We start from the raw sequence: 20,250 nt of genomic DNA, 5'->3' as shown, positions 1-20,250 counted from the left end.
AAGGGGCAGCCAAGGCCAGTCCCCCCCCCCCCCACCCCGATATGGGATGGCCGGATAGCTGGAGCACAGCTGCCAGCAAGAAAAGCTCTCAGCTCCTTCTGTTCACATCATTCATAAGCACTGCTCTGAGCTAAACACGCAATCCCAGCAGAGTCCGGCTGCGCAAGGGCTCTGTGCATTTACTGTTAGTTAGTTCCCACTCTGAGGTGCACGGGAGTCAGGGACACCGGGTCAAAAAGGTCCGGGACTCAGACCGATGCCTGCTACAGCTCAGGCACGATGCCAAATGTCAGGCCAACGCGTGAACTCGGTCCTTCCATCAGCACACCCTGCTTCTGCAGCACTCAACGGCCAGCAGCCGAACTCGGGGCGCCGGCAGTCGCTCGGGTGCCGATCGCAGCCCAGCGCAGAGGAGGACGGCAGGGCTCGGATGGCCCCTGCGCTAACGGGGAAGAGTCATGGGAACGTGACACGGCCCAGTGAAAACGCTGTGCAGCGATACAAGCTCAAAGGGGAACAGCCACAGCGTACACATCCGCTCACAGAGGAAACCTTACAGTTACTCGTGGACTCGGGCTCTTTTGCAGACGAAAAACACGACGAGAACCAGTTGTAACAAGCGAGTGCAATATTCAAATGAGAAAAGAAGCGTGTATTTTAATTGTGAGGAATTATTTGTACAGCCCTATTTCCCCAGGGCGCCCCAGTCACAAACCACTAAGTCAAGCTACGGCGGAAATGGCAGGTTTTGTACATCTTGAGGTTTTCAGAGTCAAATCGGAGGTATTCCTGCAAGGTAACAGTAAAACGGTGTGGAGCAGATCCTGCTAGAACCCTTCTAGCCTTCATTGCTGAACCCACCGGCTAGCGCTTTGCAGATACAGAGGGCCCAAACGTGTTCAAACACTTGACCTTGCATGCTAACCGCCGATTAAGCTACCTCCGCTAATAGTCTTTCATTACATGCAGCACACATGCAAGCATGCACATTATCAAAGTTATTTCAGACTCCTGATAGCAGCCGCTGAACATTTGGAGTCATAAGCCACTAATAATCCTAAGCCCGTCGCACTAGTCACGCACCTGCCCGGCGTTCACACACCCTTCTCAGCCTCCGGAGTCACGCAAGGCTCGGCTCTGCCTCTTCCCCATTCATATTTTATTATTTATTTTTTTTTAAGCTATTTCATCAGGTCGCGTTTTGCAAGCTCGAGGGAGGACTCGGAATGAGTGACCTGAGGTCAGGATCTCTCCAAACAGTTTTGACGGGACACGTCCTCTGCTAACCTGAAACAGCAAAACTGTGCTTTTGGTCCTTCTGAACCGCGGGGCCGCAAATTCCCAGCTTAAATTTTGCACAAACTCCCCAAACTAGAAGGGTGGAACAGTTGATCTATACTCTGTACCTACCCAATTTAGCACGACTGCTGCCGATGTGCTCTCTGTAACAGTTTACATCTTCCCCTCGATCCCTTCTCCCATGCCACGAGCGCGGTCACGAGATGGAAACCCACATTTACCATCAGCTCGACGCAACTCGGTGCCCAGTGGGTTAACGCGAAGGGGGTTACTGGGAGGCAGCGGAGGCACAAGATGAACTTGCATTTAGCACGCCAGCGCTACACTTTGTCCTAATTGCTCCCTCTCAAGAGCAGGCTCAAATGCCAAGAGAACTTCCCTTCTTCGCACTCACGCAAGGTCCAACCAGTCAGACTGGCTTATCAAACCCAGGCTGAGGGAGTTAAATAAACTCTGGCAGAAAGCAATCAAGGAGGCGACCATGTAAACCCACAAACAATAACACTACTGCAACAAAACTGAACTCCTGCCAACTTTAATTATGTTTGGGTTGGACAGTGCATCTTTATTGTTTGGTAATGAAGGTAATAAAATAAATTAGCTCAGGCCTTTTAATATTAAATAAATGTATTTTACAGCTGCCTGGAAAAAAATAAAGGCAGATAAAGACTAAACAGTTTTGTGACACGCAGAGTATTGCTGAAGCCTGATTAAACACGAAGTATTCTCTGTTTATGAGGCACACACTGTCCCAAGCGCTACAACTGCAAACGAGTTATCTCCTCAAGCTTCGCTATGCAACGTTACACGCATACGGGGTGGATTAAAACACTGTATGCTGGCAGAAGGACTGAGCGAACTCTCCAGAAGTTAAGGAAATAGGAGTTTTTCCCCCAAAGCAAAGAGCAACTCTGCTGTCAGAAGTCCAAACGCCTCCCCATGCTTGCAGTTACAGAAAAACGGAAGAAAAAAAGAAAAAGAGAGGGCTGCTGCTAGAGTAGCTCAGTGTGCAAGCCCCGTCTCTTCTCTTGACTATTTCAGCAGCTCTCTAGCAGCTGAAATACATACAGGCAAGCTGCAGGAATGGATGAGATGGAACTAGACTTAGGATCTCCTGAAGGATGTACATAAAGCCATTAACTCTTTCCTTCAGCAACAAAAAACTCCAGTTTCCAGAGCTGTACCGCTCACGGTCTAAGACGCAGTTACATGAAGTGGGTATAACTCCCATCCACTTTAGGCAGATGGGACATTCATTACTTGCTGTCTTTGATGGTCATAAAGCCGGAGCCACCTGCCTGCAGACTCAGCAAAACACAAGTTACTCGCCCCACAAACATGAATTATTTTCTCCACAACCTTAAGGGCTAGATTTTTATTTTTTTTTAATCATCATTATTTTTAATTAAGACAAATTCTGTGGGAGTTCTGGCTCACATTCCAACACTAGCCTCTCCCAGCGTTAGTGCACAGTTCACTATGGCTGAGCAAAACACTGTCTGAGGGACAAAGAGACTTTGCCCCGTGACCACTTTGTTTTCTCCTGCGGTTGGATACAGTGAACTTAATTTGCACTCGACTCAAAGATCCCAGGATCACTTCACACATTCAACATACACAATCGCTGTAAGGCAGCCATCCATAGACTGAAGAGCTAAAAGCTAGAGAGTAGAAAAGTCAGTCAAGGACATGGCACACACAGGAAAAAAAGCCATACTGTCGGCATCATCCTCGCAGAGCAGACTCAGCCTTAGTTTTGTAGTCCCACCATGGCGCATAAGCTCTGCCTGCTGCTTTGATTTACTTCTAAGCGCACATTTTTCTTTCACTATCTCCTTACCACGGGGCAAAAAGGTTCCTTGAAGGACAGGCTTGAAGTCTGGTTAGGGGAAACACAGAGAAATATCAACATTTAGTCCAATTTTTTTGAGCACAGTCCTGCTTTCACTTGGCAAGTGGCTATCTCAAACTTCAATAGCAGCGGAGTTTGAAAAATCCCATTTCTTTTCCCAGAAGAGACACTGGGATGGAAACTACACTAACAGCATTAACGAGAAAAGAACCTGCTTTGACAAAACCTTAATGGTACATCAGGGAAAGAAAGATGCACCTTACCTAGGTGGCATAGAGCTGCCTCTTTACTCACCTCACTGTGCTCATCAAGACACTTTCTTAGCAGAAACAAAGTTAAGAGGAAAGGGGAAATGAACTGCAAAAACGAGAAGAATTTGGAAAGTTTGGAACGCTTGAGATTACATTATACAGAGTCACTGATGACGAACTGAGATACTCCATCCTACCGCAAACTCCTCTGAGCTCCAACAGATCTGCAGAACATTGGATTTGCAGCTACTGCTAGAAGACCTGATCCCAAAAACACCGTGCTGTTCAAACACAGATCGTTTCGATGCTGATAGCCAATAGCAGGAACAGAGACAGACCTATGCCAACACACATTTCAATTCTCCAGCTGGACAGCTTTGGAAGTAGAAAAAGACAGCTCACACCTCAGAAAAAGGATGAGCCTTTCCAGGGAGGCAGATTTCTGTTAAACAATTGTACTTCCCCTTTTAAGCATCATGTAATGGTAAATAGAGAGATACATCAACAGCAGCCAGCCCCAAAAGAGTAAAGACTAATTATATATTTGGGGGAGACTCATATGCAGAACCTCAGGGATGGACTCAGCTCAGTTATGATCAAAGACCTGGTAAGTCTTATTAGCTTCACGTTTTTATTTGTGTTCAGAACAGATCCTCTTCTTCGTTCCCTGCTTACTTCTAAAACACATGCTAGTACACCTACAGCTCAGCCTAGCTCCATAAAATTAGCTCTCAGAAAAGCATCTTGGTGGACTGAAGAGTTTATCAAGCTTTGCTTACATCCTACATGGATCGGCTTATTTTAGTCAGCGATAAAAACGTGGACGGGAAGCCCTGCAGATTAGTCTTTTGGAGAATTGGCATCAGCAGTTTGCTGGTTTTGCCACTGCACAATCCTGGTTATTTCCTAGCTCCATGGAAACACGGCATAAAAGAGCATGCAAGGATTCACAGATTTCTTCACAGTGACAAGAGCTGGATATTAGCTCACTGTCAATCACCAGCATCACTTTGTTTATGCTATTATAGCAGACAGAATAATTATTCTATCAGCCAGAGCTCTTTTAAGACAATCATCTGCAAGATTGGCCTAGGGGAAAAAAATTATGAAGCACTTATTTCTCCTATAACTAGGAAATGCTTTTTCCAAGTAGAGCTCCCCTTAGGAGTCCAGAGACAACTCTGTGGGGAGAATTCAGAAGCAGAAAGAGAACTCCTGCCACAGACATATCCAAAATCATGGCTTTCGGGGCTACTGGCACTTTCATTTAATTTCAGCAGCTGCGGCTCTTTGAGCCTCTAAGAAAGGCAGGCTGCCTACAGCTTAGCATCCTCCTTCCAGTTGCTAAACAAAAGAAATCAGGATATTTATCAAGTGACAGTCCATCGTTACTCCAAGCAGACTGAATATCTTTCTGTCCCTCGGAGGGCTGACTCGCTACGAAAAGCGCGAGACTGAATGCCAGAAACAGCAGGCGAGTTACAACTGTTTACAAGAGCTTTCGCTCGATGGCCATTAGCATTTCCCAAGCAAAAGTAAACTTCCTCAGTGGACACAAAGGAAGTCACCCTCTGTGGGAAAAACATCTAGAGAGACATCTAGGGAGACTTTTATCATCATTCACAGGGCTGTGAATGTGCCTGGCTCAGCAGAGGCGACGGGGAACTGTAGTTGTCAATCCCCTGCCCGTTGCGCGACACGACAGCTTTTCTTCCAAACAAATCCAGAATTCCATACGGGAGACTAATCACCCAACAGTAGCTAATGAGGCTAGCCAGACCCTGCAACTACAGAGGGGAGTCGCTTACCGCCCTCCCTGTGCAGGCTTGCCAAGAACAAAACAAGAAAACAGCACTCCTTTCACTGGGCTGCTCCCTTCAGCACGCTGCAAACGGGGAGCCAAGAATTTCCGTCGTAAAGGACGATGGAGTTTAGCAAAACATCATTTTAACCCCCTGAATTTACTAACTGATGCTTGCTGCTTATTGCACGTCAGAGTTTGCCTCCCAGGAACTGTTGTGCTGGAATACTGTATTAGCCATACTTCTCGAATTGGCAGCTAACAGTCGGTTAGCTTTTGTTTCAGATTAGACACACGTAGTGGCCCTGTCTCCTCTCAAACAAGCCAGCTGGAAGATGAACGGAAAAGTAGCAAATTTTTTACGAATTAATAGCAAGCCTCACACAAAAACGAAGAGGTGCGTATTCAAACAGCACACAGGCAATCGGTGGAGCTTCTTGCCACAGGACGCCGTAGAGATATTGCAAGCTTGCACGGATTTAAAAAGCGATAGGTTAAATTAAGCAGAAGGAAAAAAAAGCCTCATCAAAAGCTATTAATACTGAAGTATCACTTCTGCTTCAGGAAGTCTTAAAATTGTGAAAGACAAAGCACTCAGGAAAGTCTCACTGCACGGTTTACTCTGTTCTTTCACTTTTCCTTAAGTATCCTTGGAAACACGATGGTGAGCTGGACAAGTTCTGGTATCACCCAGTATGTTTTTATCTCATTCGAGAGCAGAATAGATCAATAGGAAGATGGATGACACAAATGGAAACCTATGATATCGTAGTATAGCAGAACCGTTAAAAGAAACATTTTTAAAAACTGAAAAGCAGCAAATCATTGCAAATTAATCAGCTTCCTCCTTGTGAGGTGTTTCACACCCCAGATGGAATTTCTGGGCAGAGAAAGAAGGACAGATCAAGGACCTGATCACCCTCACGCTCAATACCCAGACCACCAGGATATCAGCTATTTAGGGTCTCTCTACAAAGAGATCTGAAGTTTAATTTTATTCAGATGTGGAAAAGAAATGGTCCTGGAATGCCAAAGTTCCTACATTCTGCAAGTGCAAGAAAGCATGCGAACCAAACCACAACTGGGCTAAAGTTACAGGGAATTCGCACCCAAGTATGGCATTAAGGACATACGCTACACTTTCTAGCATGTGTATGTATAGAAAGAAAACAATTTCTTACAGTGAAATCCATCAGCATACAGAACTGGCTCCTGGTGAAAGCACCATTACCTGGTGCTTGGCCAAAAAAAAATAAAAATACTACTGAACCATGAAATGAAACCAATTCTACCCTTCCCCAGAGCCATGTACTAGGGGCTGAATAATCATTCTCTGCATTTAGATTTTAGGAATGCTGCCTCCCCGGAGCCAGGCAGCTCATTGATCCACCCCGTTACCTTCACCTCCATCCAAGAAGCTACTCAGCAGCAGCAAGGATGAGAAAGCAGACTTGCAGGAGAACATCTGCACAGCAGCTGGCACCTGCATGCTGAGCTACTTTCCCCTCGTGATACACTTGACGAATACTTCGCTTCAAACATCTGCCTAAAATTTTTCCTTTCCTTTTATAACTAAGGCTAAGGTAAAGCAAAGGAGAGAAAGATATTCTGTGATTCTTTACACACACGTGAATGTGTCTGTCCAGCTTTCTGGGGCTCGATCTTTCACACAGCAGCAGCGGGGGGAGTGCCCCATATAAAAAGCCTTTTGTACAATGAATGTTTGGAATTAAGGATGGGAAGAACCAGAATGGGTTGGGTTTTTTTTTTACACCAACAACATTTAAAGTTCCACAAAACCATGCAGAAATATATAACTACCACTCAAGGAGTACGAGAAACACACGAAATCTCCTGCCTTTTACCAAGAAAGCACAAAACATGCTACCATGTACCAGAATCCTGAGACCATCCCTCCCTCTCAAGAGCGCCACCAATCTAGTCCACGCAGGTTTGTTGCGCTACTCAAATCAAAGCAAGGATTCAAACGGCTCCTATTCAGTTTCCGTTCTTGTTATCCAACCATCAGTTCTGTTACCCACTGCAAAAACACTTACCTTGTTGCCCTAGCCGAGTATTTGTCATCTCGGAAATATTGCAAATAAAGGTTGCATGTAGTTACAAGGCACAGATCCAATCCTACATAAATGAACGCCCTTGCTCGTACCACACTAAGCTGACAGACACCCCTTGGGGAAAACTATCCACCACACGTGCCCCGGAAAAGCGGCAGAGCTTGCATCCTTATCAGTAAGGGACGTGGCATACCCGTGCAGAATTCTTTGTTAGCGTTCTGGGGTACGACAATCCTTCTGTAGACTATGGGCTCCGATTCCAAGATGTTCTCATCGTGCCGATAGCGAGCTGGTTTCTCATTTGGGGTCCCCCGGGAACGAGTGCCGCTCCTCCTCTCATAAGTTTCAATCTCTTCAAACACAGCTGCCTTGTCAAAAAGGGCCAGGTTCCCTTCAAAATCAAAATCTGTGTCTGGGATTTCGTCAATGTCATCCCCAAAGCACTCATCGTCTTTGCTCTTCATTTGCCCATTTTTCAAGCCACTCTTCTTTGGAGTCACTTGGTTCGGATGACGGCTACTGGATGACCCTAAACAAAAATAAAAGCAAGTAGAAAGTGTCTCAGAAATGGAAAAAAAGACGTGTTTGCTCATACACTTTCTCTGCAAATTTTGTAAGAGAGGGGAGATCATGCTTGCTGTCCACAGACTCAAGGGATACTTGCTTTCCAAAGAAGCTGCAGACCTCATTTTTGGCATACTCATGGTAACATAAGCTAACAGAAAATAGAACATGAGCACCAGGACAAACTTTCAGGGACTTTCCATTGGCAAGGTTAGAAAAACAAGCTTGATCCCAGTAGCAAAATAAGTGTTTCTCCACATTTTATTTAATTCAACATAGCGTCACATTAGCGATAAGATAATACGCTAGCCGTGATGCGAGACAATTATCCTCCTATGTTCATGCTCATGTTCATGCAAGCATGAGGCCCAAGACCTTCTTTGGAATCTCCCTAAATTTCAGAGACTAACGTCGGTGTTTTCTTCCATAACAGGCTGGCCGCCTATTAATGCTCTTTAAGGGAACCCTGAATATAAAGCATTTCTTTTTCCTTGCTCTTGTTATCAATAGGTACACATTTCTATACCAAGTTCTTTTCCTTATTCCTATTGCATTATTCCACTTATTCATCGGTTTGCATGTTTAAACGCAGTTCTTTCCAATCACAAGTAATTGTGCAAGCCTGATTTCGTGAGAGGGATGAAAGCCTCCTCATTGCCAACTTATGGCTGGAGCTCAAGGACGGATAAAAAAACATAAGCAATTATGAGGTCAACGTATCTCCCTACTATTCAGGTCACCCATACAAACTCAAGTCCAGACAACATTAATCTGTTTGTTACACCCATTATTAAATTTGCGATTACTAGAAAATCTTTCAGGCCAATTCAGCAATTACAGGTATCGCCTACAGTGGCCAACAGATGGAGTAAGAGTTATCACACTGAAACTGCTTGTTCTAAAATATTTCTCATAGTTCAAGGTATCATCTTTGTGAGTAATTTATGAAAAAGTTTATTGACAGAACCCATTTGATAACACAGAAACAAATTACCGCGATGATCTGTGCTCTTTATATACCTCCTCCATAAATGAAAAAGCAGCATTTTTTTGTCTTTACACATTATTGCCAATCAGTGAGAGAAGACGGGAAGAATTCCAAGTCATCTAAGGATACTAAGAAAACATTCCCAAAAGATTTGCAACAGGCACAACCTTCACAGCCTCCCGTAAAGTTACCTGTTACCTTCAAAAGTGCAGACAAGTCTAGCTTGGTCTTGGCAGATCCCTCCTTCTCCCTGCCTGGAAAGGCTGATTTGTAACCTTGAGTCAGACCAGCAGAGCAGCCGCAAGCTGCCCGACAAACCCAAGCTCTAATTTCCCCCACTTCACACGTGTGAAATCCTCCACTCCATCAACAGGAGCAGCACTTCACCTAGAAAGCGAAGGACCCTCCTCCTGTCAGCTGTTTCTACAGGAGCATTCATTCATTTCAGGCTCTGGAACCGGCACATTCGAGACCAACATGCCGATTTCGACCAAGTTAATAAACGGAACTCATCTCTCTACAGCAAAATTATTCAGTAGCTCAATTACACAACTTAAATTCCAGCTGTTAACTCCAGAACACCCTTATGATTACCTGGAAGCCTTTAGAGAAAACACTGTGAGAACAGAGCGGAGCAGAGGGTGCTTTCCAGGAAGATACAGGCAGGCTTGCCTGCAGTTCTCAGGGCTTATCAAGCACTTTCTAAGCTCTGGCAAATTTGTTTTACAGCGTGATATTGAGTTCACCTCACACCGCGTCTAACTTACGCCATGCTGAAAGATGGCTCACTAAGGATACATACTTGGTTTTATTCTCAATTAAGAATGCGTTGTCTCAGCAAGGATTTTCCGCCGGTTATTTTCCCCCATATTTTAGACAGCATGTCACTTGGTTTTTTTCTAGAGAACCGTTTAAGTGACTAATGTGAAAGCTTTCCCAGCCCCCACAGCAAGGAAGCTCTTTGAAACGCTCAGCAGCTCCTTCTCTGGTGTCTTAAGTACTTGAGCTAAACAAAACCCAGCTGAACACACCAAAACGCTCCCTCTCTCAAGGCTGCTGGGGCTCCAGTCTCCCATTATGCCACAATTCACAAGTCCAGGAACAGCAAAAAAGCACACAAGGAGCCAGAGTCCAGTATTCCCCACCTCGAAAGGCAGGAGACGAGACCCCAAATCTTCAAGATTTTGTCGAAACATCAAGCAACGCCCTCCCCCTCCCACCCCCCCAGTGATCATTTTCCTAACATGAGTAATTTGTTGTTCTAGCGGGTTTTTTTGTTTTAAACATGAGCTTGAGTGCTGTAGTTATACCAGTTTAAAAACAATTTTGCCCAAGCATCCCTAGCAAGTACGAAAGAGACTGAAAGAATCAGCTTCCCCCAGTTTGATCACCTGGCCTAACGAAGGATTGCAGCAACCCAGCTACCCTGCCCACTGGATTTACTCTAACCTCACTGCATCACGAAAATCCACCGACCGCAGCACAAACCCACTTACCTCTTCAAAACAGCAGCATCAGTACAACAGCCAGCATGTGCCGGAGCAACTGAAAGTAGCCACACAGTGTTGTGCGGTCAGCGTCACCACACTTTGACAATACTCCCTATTTATAGAGTCTCTATTTATAATAATTTGAAATTACTACAAAGTACAGCAGGTAGTCCATTTTCAGACACAGTGATTTTTCAAGCTGCTGGAGAGGTCAAGGAGTTTTTGTAAACAACTGGGTGAGAACAGACTACTGTAATACACCTTCGGCCAAGAAGCCACTGAAGGACAGACAGCAGAATTCAAGAATTGCTGGTGATAGAACACGATTTAGGAGAGAGAAAAGGCAAGGCTTTCTAGCAAGGAAAATTCCAGTATACAAGCTACAACCCGTCATTTAACGTATATAGCATTGAGAGAAAGGGAAAGCTTTTTCATAAAACGACTTTCGCTCTCTGCCCTAGATGAAGGATTCCCAAACCAAAGATGACATATAAACCACTCCAAAGTTGTGTACAACTTGGTATGGAGCTGGCAACTGCCACTACTGACGTGGGAATTGCATCCAACGCTGCTGCTATCAGCTGCACAAGAAATGAAAACCCAGACCAACACAACAGCCCGGTTTCTCCAAACGTTCACAAAACTCTAGGTCAAAGCAATAGCCAAGGGCCTCTCAGATGAATAAGCTACAGCCTACAATGAACACAATGGCAAAACAAGCCTGCTGCTTGTGTCAATGTCAAGTGTTACGGCAACCCAGATCGTTCCTGTTACCCAACAAGAGGTTTTTTTTTTTTTTTACACTCATCACCAAATTCTTCTGCAAACAACTCCACGCCACCCTCAGCTGACCCAAAAAGCAGAACGTGGGGATAGATGCACTGCCATGCAACAGATCCAGGGGACAGAAGCAGCTGATGTGAGCGGTGTGTAAATGCTGACGGAATAAAAAGCTGCACTAGAAAAGCCGTGAGAACAATGGCTGGAAAGCTCCCCGGCCTCCCCTGCAGACACAATGAATGGGAGCCAAGACCGTACCTCATCAAAACGAGACATGCCGGCATTGTCGTGGGCAGCTCTCTAATCCATATCGATGGATGCCAACTCTGAAATACTGCTGACCCCCACAACCGGTTGTCTTTTCACAGACTGTGTTACAACCCCACAACAGAAGTTGCACAGAACGCGGCAGAGGCCTCCTACAAACTCCGAGCAAAGTTACGTGGTGTTCCTCTTCAAGCATCTCCACTTAGGCAGGCAAGACTGGCAGCTGACGGTGTTCAGGGAAAAGAGGAGAAGAGCCTAAAAAGAGGGCAAGGGGAGGGAAGGGAAAAACTCAGGCAAAAGAATCTGAGATGAGGCTAATAGGAGAAGCGAGCACTGCCTTCCAGTGACACACCAGACGAAGCCGTTGCCTGAAAGCTGCTATTCACAGCTGTACTCGCTTCCACGGCCTGATCCAGTCCTCTGCCAAGCAGCTAAAGAAATCCAGACCTCCTAGTCCAGCTCCTTTCAGAGCACAACTTTGAGTGCCTCTGCCCCGTGTGTGTATGTGGGAAGATTATTAAGGAGAACAGCACATGGCTCCATGTCAAGTTGGCAGCTTGACGCCACACAGAAAAGTGCCTCCCTCAAAAGACAAACAATACTTCCCAGGCTTTTTTTGTTTCTTAGGAATAAAACCTTTCGTGTACAGCACACAAGCAAACGTAAAGTCTCCAGCGAGCTGGCCGCCTTCCTGCAAGATCCCTGTGGGAGCTTTTGCTGCCAGCCCTGGCACGAACAAGCCCGGTGCCAGCATGGCACAGAAGCCATTGTTGTGAAACCTGCGTTGATATTTGTTGTTTATTGATTCCTGTCACACAAGTACTCCGAACGGGGGAACTTTGTCCCTGACTTAGCACGCTAAAGGGCATCAGGAGGTCAATTTGCAGCTGTACTAAACCCTGTATGACTTCAGTTCTAGATGACATCTCAGGTCATTCTTCTCCGGATGCCTGTGAACACCATCTCCACAGAGCCAGGACCTCTTCCGTACCCCTCCCGAGATTCACACATGATTTACCCTACTCTCCAAACACACACATTTTGGAGGGCGAGAGTTCACTTTTCTACCTCATTTATCCTAAAAATAATCCAAGCTAACAATAATCTACACCTAGCACCTTGCTCAACTTGTTTCAAACGACCTGCTGTTGCGCTTATGTAAAACTGACACAAACTATTTGTGGGTTGAAGTGGTTTGAAGCACTCACTGCTCACCCCAGACCTAGCAGACGCTGGCACAACAGCGTTACGTGAGTTAATCCTCCTACACGCTCCAGCCAGCCAGAATAAAGCAAAGCAGGAGTTACTTTAGACATTTTGGTTGCTGATGTTGACATTTGAAAGCCTTCCCAAAGCCAACCAAAGTTAACATACTCAAACAACTACTGGGCATTTAGGAAGAGTTAAGGAATTAAGAAAAAGAAAATTAAGCTTAAAAGAACCACAGCTGTCTTCCTGCAGCAAGCACTATGCCATGTTTGGGCCTGGGTGGAAGTAAAACACAAAACCAGAGAGGCTTGAAGATGGTTTGATCAGCAAGGAGTGCACGCCTCCCCCGCCACATCATTCTGGCCTTCCTCCTCCCATTAAGCCTGTTTGGCAATCATTTAAATAAAGAAGTGAATCTGAAAAGAGTTATAACCCTTTCAGAAAATAATACAGCTGGGGGGGGGGAGAAGACTTCCAGAGGTCCAGGAACTTCTCCACATAAATACAGCCTTTGATGTCCCTGTTTAACTGGCCTTGCCCCCCTTGGTTTTGTTTCTTTTCTAAACACAAAAGGAAGGGAAAAAATGGAGTCATGGAATTACGCTGGATAGATACCGATGCTTCAACAATTAAGTCATGGAAATATGCCGGATATACACTGACGTTTCAATAATAGCACAATGAAGATCTGGAAAGGAGCATAGCCCAGGGGGCTTTGAGGGAAAAAAAAAAAAAGAACATACCCAATTTTGGCACAGCGTGAGAGTTGGCTGAAGATTTGATGAAGAGAAATAAAAATAACACATGCTTGACTTTGAGATGCACTGATTGTATCTTTACATCATTCTCATTAGAGCCCGTTAATTTGTATTTTCAACAACACAGCAAAAAACATTTGTAATTACTTGTAGGGCGATTTTGTAATAGGTTATGGTTATACGGGCTTTAAATAGAAAAGCCTTATAATGTTGCAATTTGTTTCCAGTTCCTTTCAGAGGAAAAATGAAGGCTGGCAATTGGGCAACTTTCAAATAGGAAAGATAGCAAGAACAAGGAAATAATTGTAACTGGCATTATCCAGCTTTGCATTTTCTAACATTTGATGCTGGTGAAGCAGAATAACACACAGGGTGGGACAGGGAAGATCTCCACTTCGCTAATTAAATATGAATATTCACATTAACAAATAAACTGTTGAAGAACTATTTGCTCTGTACGTCAACCACACTTCTCAGAAATGCCGCTGTAAAAACACCAGTGTGTTGTCCTTTGCATACTCAAACAGGGCTGTTCTTTGGGAGGCTGAAAGAGGGATGGGCAAAAAGATGTATACAACAGAGATGTACGGCACAACTGTAGAGCAACTGAGAAAATCATCTCTTTCTATTTGTACTCTAGCTCATGTCCCGCCATATCGTTTGTCTTTGCAGTCATATACAGCCCCAGTCCCTCCACTTCCACCATCGTCAGTGTAACGCAGCATCTTCCTAAGAGCTCCCAAATATCACCCATGCCTCTCCCAAACACCAGCCCACATAGCCGGAGAGGCAGCTGCTTCCTTCAGCATCTTTGCTGGCCCCTCCACCCCCTGTTCATACACACCTCTTCCCTGTTACATCCCAAATTCCTGTAGTGTTCACCTCTACTATTCTCAACCCAAGCTCTAAGCTCAGGTCAGCAGTGACAAAAGAAATGGGCAAGAGATCATATCAGGATGTTGGGTGAGGGGAAAACATGGAGAGCGTTTTTCTTCTTAAATGTTGTCTTATGTGTCCTGAAACTAAATAAAGTAACACATCCTGAAGATAATGGCTGGTATTTCTCAGCAACAGGAATGTGAATTTGCAGTTCGCATCCCAATTCATTTTGGAAGTACACACCACCACCCTGCTTCTGTCCTGAACAAGCAACAGGACGGCTTTTGTCACCATTCCTCTTTATACTACCAGGTCCATAAGAGACACACAGAACAGTCTGCAGCATTTTAAAGTTCAGAAAGACTAATTTCATTTAATGCATTAATAAAGAGAAAAAAAGAAAAAAAAAACAAAAAACAAAAAAACAAAACAACTTCAAATCGGGTTTTGGCATGGAAAGCTTGCCAAATTCCCACAACGCAGCCAACGTCCCATCAAAAACGGCCCTGAACCCTATCAATAAAACCATCCCCGCAGCCCCTTCTTACCCACACGATTCTGAAGGTTACTCTGGACAGGCTGACTTCTGAAACGGTGAGTACGTGGCCGCGAGGCACCTAAGGAACACCTGCCTTTACGGGCGAACAATGACATAAAATCTGCTATAACCTTCCCAACCTGTTAACTGGCTACAGGACTGCGCTGCGCAAACAACACGCTCAAGCACTGCCTTAGGCGCCCACCTGGAACACCCTGCAGAAGCCAGGGCAACAATCACGTACTTGATTTTCAGCTGATAAAACGCCATGATAAATAGGGATCCGGCCTCCGCTGGAACCAGCTGCTGTCTGCTGTGCCTCCACATTGGTTCAGGAGCAAGCACAAGGCGCAGACACAAGTTAAGGTTCTCACTGTAATCTACTCTCCAGTTATTCAGCTGAACAGCACTAACTTCTGTGTATTAACTTTTCCAGCCTGTGTCTAGCAAGGAAAGGTATTTCATCGGGAATCAAAGGGAATGAAAAGTAGAGTGAAATTTGCCTCCAAAGAACTCTAGTGATAAAGTCTCCCCGGAGATGAAAAGGAGCTAGAATTTAGGGTCTGCATCGGCGTGACGGCAAGATGGCAATGGAGACATCAGTGAAGCAACCCTGTGTCTAACATACCCTGAATGCATTTCTGTAAGGTAGCCAGAAGCCTAGAGAAACAGAATGCATTCTTCTAGGAAAAAAAAGCAAACAAACCCAAACAAAATAAAACCAAAACAAACAAAAAAACCCCAGACACAACAAATCCAAAACCTCAAAAACCAAACCAAACAAACAAAACCTCTACAGAAGTGGCAGACCAGGTCAAACAACCCACTTCACCTGACCGTTCTTACCCAATAAAACCATTTTATCTCTCTGTATAAGGGCATTTTATGCAAATGTACACATATATCTTTATAAGCTCAGGCCTGCAAGCTGTAATGAACACTCACACCAGATTATGGATGAGATTATATCGTCATAAAAAGATTTAAAGAGAAGTGCCAGACATTTGGAAGATCTACACTATAATATTTTGAGGCACAGCTTGCAAAGTCTTCCTCCTCGCCATTCATCTTCCTCTTCTCCAGACCTTGAGGTGGCAACACAAGCTTAAAAGCAAACAAACGAAAGTTTCCAGCACCCTTTGAAACGTTCTTGCTGAAAAAGGGAAGATGTTGCAGCAGTAACTCAGGTAAGCAAAACGGAAGTTGCAGGATAACACATATACTCACAGGAATTGTGTCTACGACGGAAGCCTTTGGATTGAGTCAGTGTTTCCACATGTCGATCCATGTAGCTCTTGGAGCACTGCTGCTGCGGAGAGATGATGATATCCTGATTCTTCATGTCTGTTCTCCTTGGGATATTCTGCGGGGCACTGCTGGAAATGGGCTTCTTTAACACTTTCCCAGTGCCATTCTGACTGGGGCCCACTTGGCATCCGACACCAGGGATGCCCATTTCTGTCTGCTGCAGGTCCCCGCATTGTCTGCTGTCCCCTGGCCCTGGAATCTCTAGAATTTTCAGCTCAGTAATGTCACCTGCCCTAAAAACAGGAAAAGAAAACCAGACATTGAGGAATTTAGCACCTGAGATACCTTTACAAAAAACAACCCCTAAAGAAAAACATGCAACATTGTACAGTGGTGGGTTTTTTTTCTGATGCCGTTATCAATAGAAACAAGAAAAGAAATTACTTTAATACACAAACACAGAGGATATTTCCACAGACATCAAAATATTCAACTGAAATGGTACGAATCTTCAAAATAACAACTCAGATATTTCTATACTGCACCTGGATTGTGTTTGAAAGGTTCTGTTCCTAGCTGAAACAGGAACCAGTCAAGCAGAAAATGGAAGCAACTGGCACAGACCTTTGCAGAAATCTGAGTTAATTTAACTGTTCCTAGATAATATAATTAATCTCAGCCTTGAGGCTACTATTACTTTTAATCCATTTCTCCAGAAAGCTACCCTTAGATTAGCACAATTCATGCTCAGACAAGGATGGTGTTTCCTGTTTCCTCAGAAAAAGGATAAAGAAAACTAATACAGCACTGGGCAAGAGCCAAAACAAAACAAAGAAGTGGTGACAAAGACCTCCATTTGCACCAATTGCAAGAAATACATCATAAGTCAGGGTCTTCTATTTTAAACTTAGGAAGTATCTGTCCAACCGGGACATAAAAGCAGCAAGAGCTTGCTACGGACTTCCACGTGTCTCCTGGAAGAGTATGGTCGTCACCTTCCCCCACACTCTATTCAAAATTCAATGAGAAAAATAAAATAAAATAAAATAAAAGAGTATTGACTTCAGGGAATCAATCTTATTTAAAAATCAGTGACTCAGTCTCAACTATTGTAATGTTCCAGGTAACAGGAAAACATCTGGTGACAAGTGACTCTTACTTATTCCTTTTAAGCACAGTGTTACCAGGAGCTGGTGGGAAAGAACTCCTGAGAGCTAAACTGCTGCATCGATTGAGCTTCTTGGTTCAAAACTCTCTCCTGCTTACACAGAGGAAAGAACACGGTGGGGCACAGCAGAGATGTAGTTGCATTTAATAGCAGCACTTAATTTCATTGTATTAATATTAATTGATCTACAACTCTGCTTTCTCTTCTGTCACGCTTTAATGACGTCTAGTGCACATGCTGGGGGCAAAGCTTTAAACTACTTCAACTTCAACTACTCAAAAACCAAACAGCAGAATGTATACACACAATTACATATGTGTATACGTACACACAGAGCCTCACCCACAAATAACCTCCAAGTGTGAGCTACCCCACTTCTAGCACTAGGATCACACAGCCAGAAAATAACCTCCTGTACACAAACTAACAGAAACACGAGAAGCCCTTCTCATCCAAAGATGCTCAGTAGCAGTAGGGAGATTCAACGCAAAGAGGCCATTTTTTGGGGAAAAAAACCCAAGGAAACAAAACATCCAAACCACCACAGACCTTGCCTGGAAAAAGGCAGGAGGAAAAAAGACGGACACCAACCTGAAGGTGACTTCTGGCACGAGGCACTTGACCCCATTATGGAAGGGCCGTGTCAGGGAAATGGTCTGGCTGACCTGATCCACAGCAGACACTCGTCCTTGGTAGACTCCCAAGCTTTCTCCACAATTAATTGACACAATGCTCCCAAGCCAGTCCGTAGCCATATTTCCGGCACACAGTTGCTGTAAAGAGACACAGGCCTGGCTGTAACGAAATGCAGACGCTGACAACCCAAATCAGCATCAATGGCATCCCCCCGGCCCAGAAGCCTGGCTCCCACCCAGGCTCTGGCTTTGTCAGCTTCTCTCTTCTTTGTGGGGTGGAAATAACATCCATACAGACACGAGGGATCACAGCGAGAGCGTAAATCCCTGGACAGGGCTTTGCCTATACGATTGTTTGTAACGCAGATCACTGTTTGCATCATTAGGGAAATAATTCTCTAACTGAATTCAAGACTGACAACTTCCAACAGCAATATTTAGTATTTAGTTCTGCCTGCAGACATTCTGCCTGTAATTTCAAACAGGGAATTTACCTTCAGTTCCCTTTCTAAAATTTTGTCATGTGAACACTGGGGCAGAACAGCTTTTGTGAAGCTGATCTCTGATCAGCTGCCCATACAAATTAAAACTAACACCTTTAAGGGAACAAACAGATAGAGAGGGAAGGGGGAAACCCAACACTGGAGTCCAGGACAACAGTCTTCACACTCTCCGGAGCCAGCAGTATTATTACTGCCACAACTGGATAAATTAAAAAAGAAAGTTGCACTCCTTTCTAGCATTGAGTTCTACCAGAATACAGAGGGAAAAAAACCCACCACACTGTTTTGTCAGATGTTCAGTCCCACGTAATTCCCTCAGTTTTGAAGCTTGACTTAACTTGTATCAGCACACTTTGAAGCTGCTAAGCACATCTTTTGATCTGAGATTTCTTCCTCCAGACAAAGAACACAGAAAGATGACAGGCTCATCAGCATCACGGTAGCGTGAAAGAGCTGACAAGCTCATAAATGAAAATGACTACTGTATATATTTGCCTTTCACGCTGTAATCAACAGTAAGAGGGAGAAGGCTTGATATTTACTATAAGGAACACAAAACCAGAAAGCACAGGACATCACTCAGGAAGATCAATGTCAATATATAAACCACATTTCTGTGAGTCATTTTAACTCTCTTCAAGCCCTTTCTGTGCTGACTTTCTTGGAAAAAGATGCAAGGAAAAAAAAAACAAATGGAAATAACTAGGTAGGATGCATGCATGCTACCAGAAAAACCTCACTTCCCCCAACTTTCAGGGGACTGAAAACAGGGGATGCTTCAAAGGGAAGCAAACACTAAATTTGGTCACTAAGCCATAAATTCTTCAGAAAGAGCCTCCTCTCTTTCCTGTTTCTGTGTATTTATATTAACCCATTATAACAATGTCTGGATTCCAAGATGACAGCTGATAAAAAGCACTTTCAAAACAGATAACACATGCCAAAGGATCTCCAGTAAATCTAAAATTTAGTTGCCTTCCTGCTTTTTGTATCTCTTTTTGAAAACAAGGAAAAGAGTTCAGTACACATCACCATCTTACAAGGATCCTTTTAAAAAATAAGAGCCTCCTTTAACCACGGGAAAAAAAAAAAACATAAAATCTGTTTGTGTGCAAATATAAACCAAAACAAGGGAAACTCATCTCAAAGGATCTCATCCTACTACTTTATGTGCAAACCCTTCATAAGGGGGAGTGAACTACACATGCAGTGAATGGTTTACTACAACACACGTGACAAACATGAGCACATTTGTTTGTTTACATACACCTGGAAAGGCAAACCTCCTGTCCAATATTCTGTCTTATATTCCAAGGTTTTGTCATACAACTTGCAGCTATCTTCACTTCCCCCACAGCTCTTATTTCAAGTGTATATTACTGGTATTCCTGCAAGTTTTAAAAGAAACCCAAATCACAGAGCTTACTCAAACACGCATGCAGCACTTAATAAACCGAGTTTGACAGTGATAACTCAGCATGTGATGGGTCAATAGCTTTGCACACCAGGCACCACTGCTTGAGAAGATGCCACTGTGCACGCTCACCCTATCTGGAAGATGAGTTAGCAGGGAGTTGGCTTCACTCGTTTAGGAGGGAAGCAGCCACCGAGCCTACCCACTCTGTACCAGAGAGACAAGCTGGCAGAGGATATATGCTCCCCGCAGGGCTCGTCTCGTCGGGCTGGATCAGGGTGGGCTGCCTCAGGCCTGATCCCCAGAGGTAAACACAGCCCCCCCACCACCCCCGGGGTAAACACAGGGGCCCCCTCTCCACAGGTAAACACAACCCCATCCCTGAGGCAAATACAGGGCCCCACACACAGCTAAACACAGGGCTCCCCCAGCCCGAGCCTGCCTGGACCCCAGCAAGAGGCGGCCCACGGAGGCTTGGAGCCAGGGGAGGGGAGGCGCTCAGCCCTGCCTCCGCAGGCCTTCCCCTCCCCA

General features: G+C 44.6%; 1 protein-coding gene across 1 annotated transcript in view; it reads right to left on the bottom strand.

Moving 5' to 3' along the window:
• The window catches only part of EDC3 (enhancer of mRNA decapping 3), a 23,613-nt gene extending 5,655 nt beyond the window's left edge, over positions 1-17,958 (bottom strand). The window contains exons 1-3 of the mRNA XM_009880961.1: positions 17,759-17,958; positions 15,979-16,292; positions 7,472-7,807 (exon numbers count right to left, since the gene is read on the bottom strand). Coding sequence (XP_009879263.1) covers positions 7,472-7,807; positions 15,979-16,292; positions 17,759-17,922 — 814 coding nt within the window. The 5' untranslated portion in view covers positions 17,923-17,958. The remainder of the gene's footprint in view (positions 1-7,471; positions 7,808-15,978; positions 16,293-17,758) is intronic.
• Between the last annotated feature and the right edge of the window lie 2,292 nt (positions 17,959-20,250).

Source organism: Charadrius vociferus, unplaced genomic scaffold (genome assembly GCF_000708025.1).
Source record: "Charadrius vociferus isolate BGI_N301 unplaced genomic scaffold, ASM70802v2 scaffold933, whole genome shotgun sequence".
In the NCBI taxonomy this organism is placed as follows: domain Eukaryota; kingdom Metazoa; phylum Chordata; class Aves; order Charadriiformes; family Charadriidae; genus Charadrius; species Charadrius vociferus.
The sequence above is the reverse complement of the archived record's forward strand: the minus strand, read 5'-3'. Positions and strand labels throughout refer to the sequence as shown.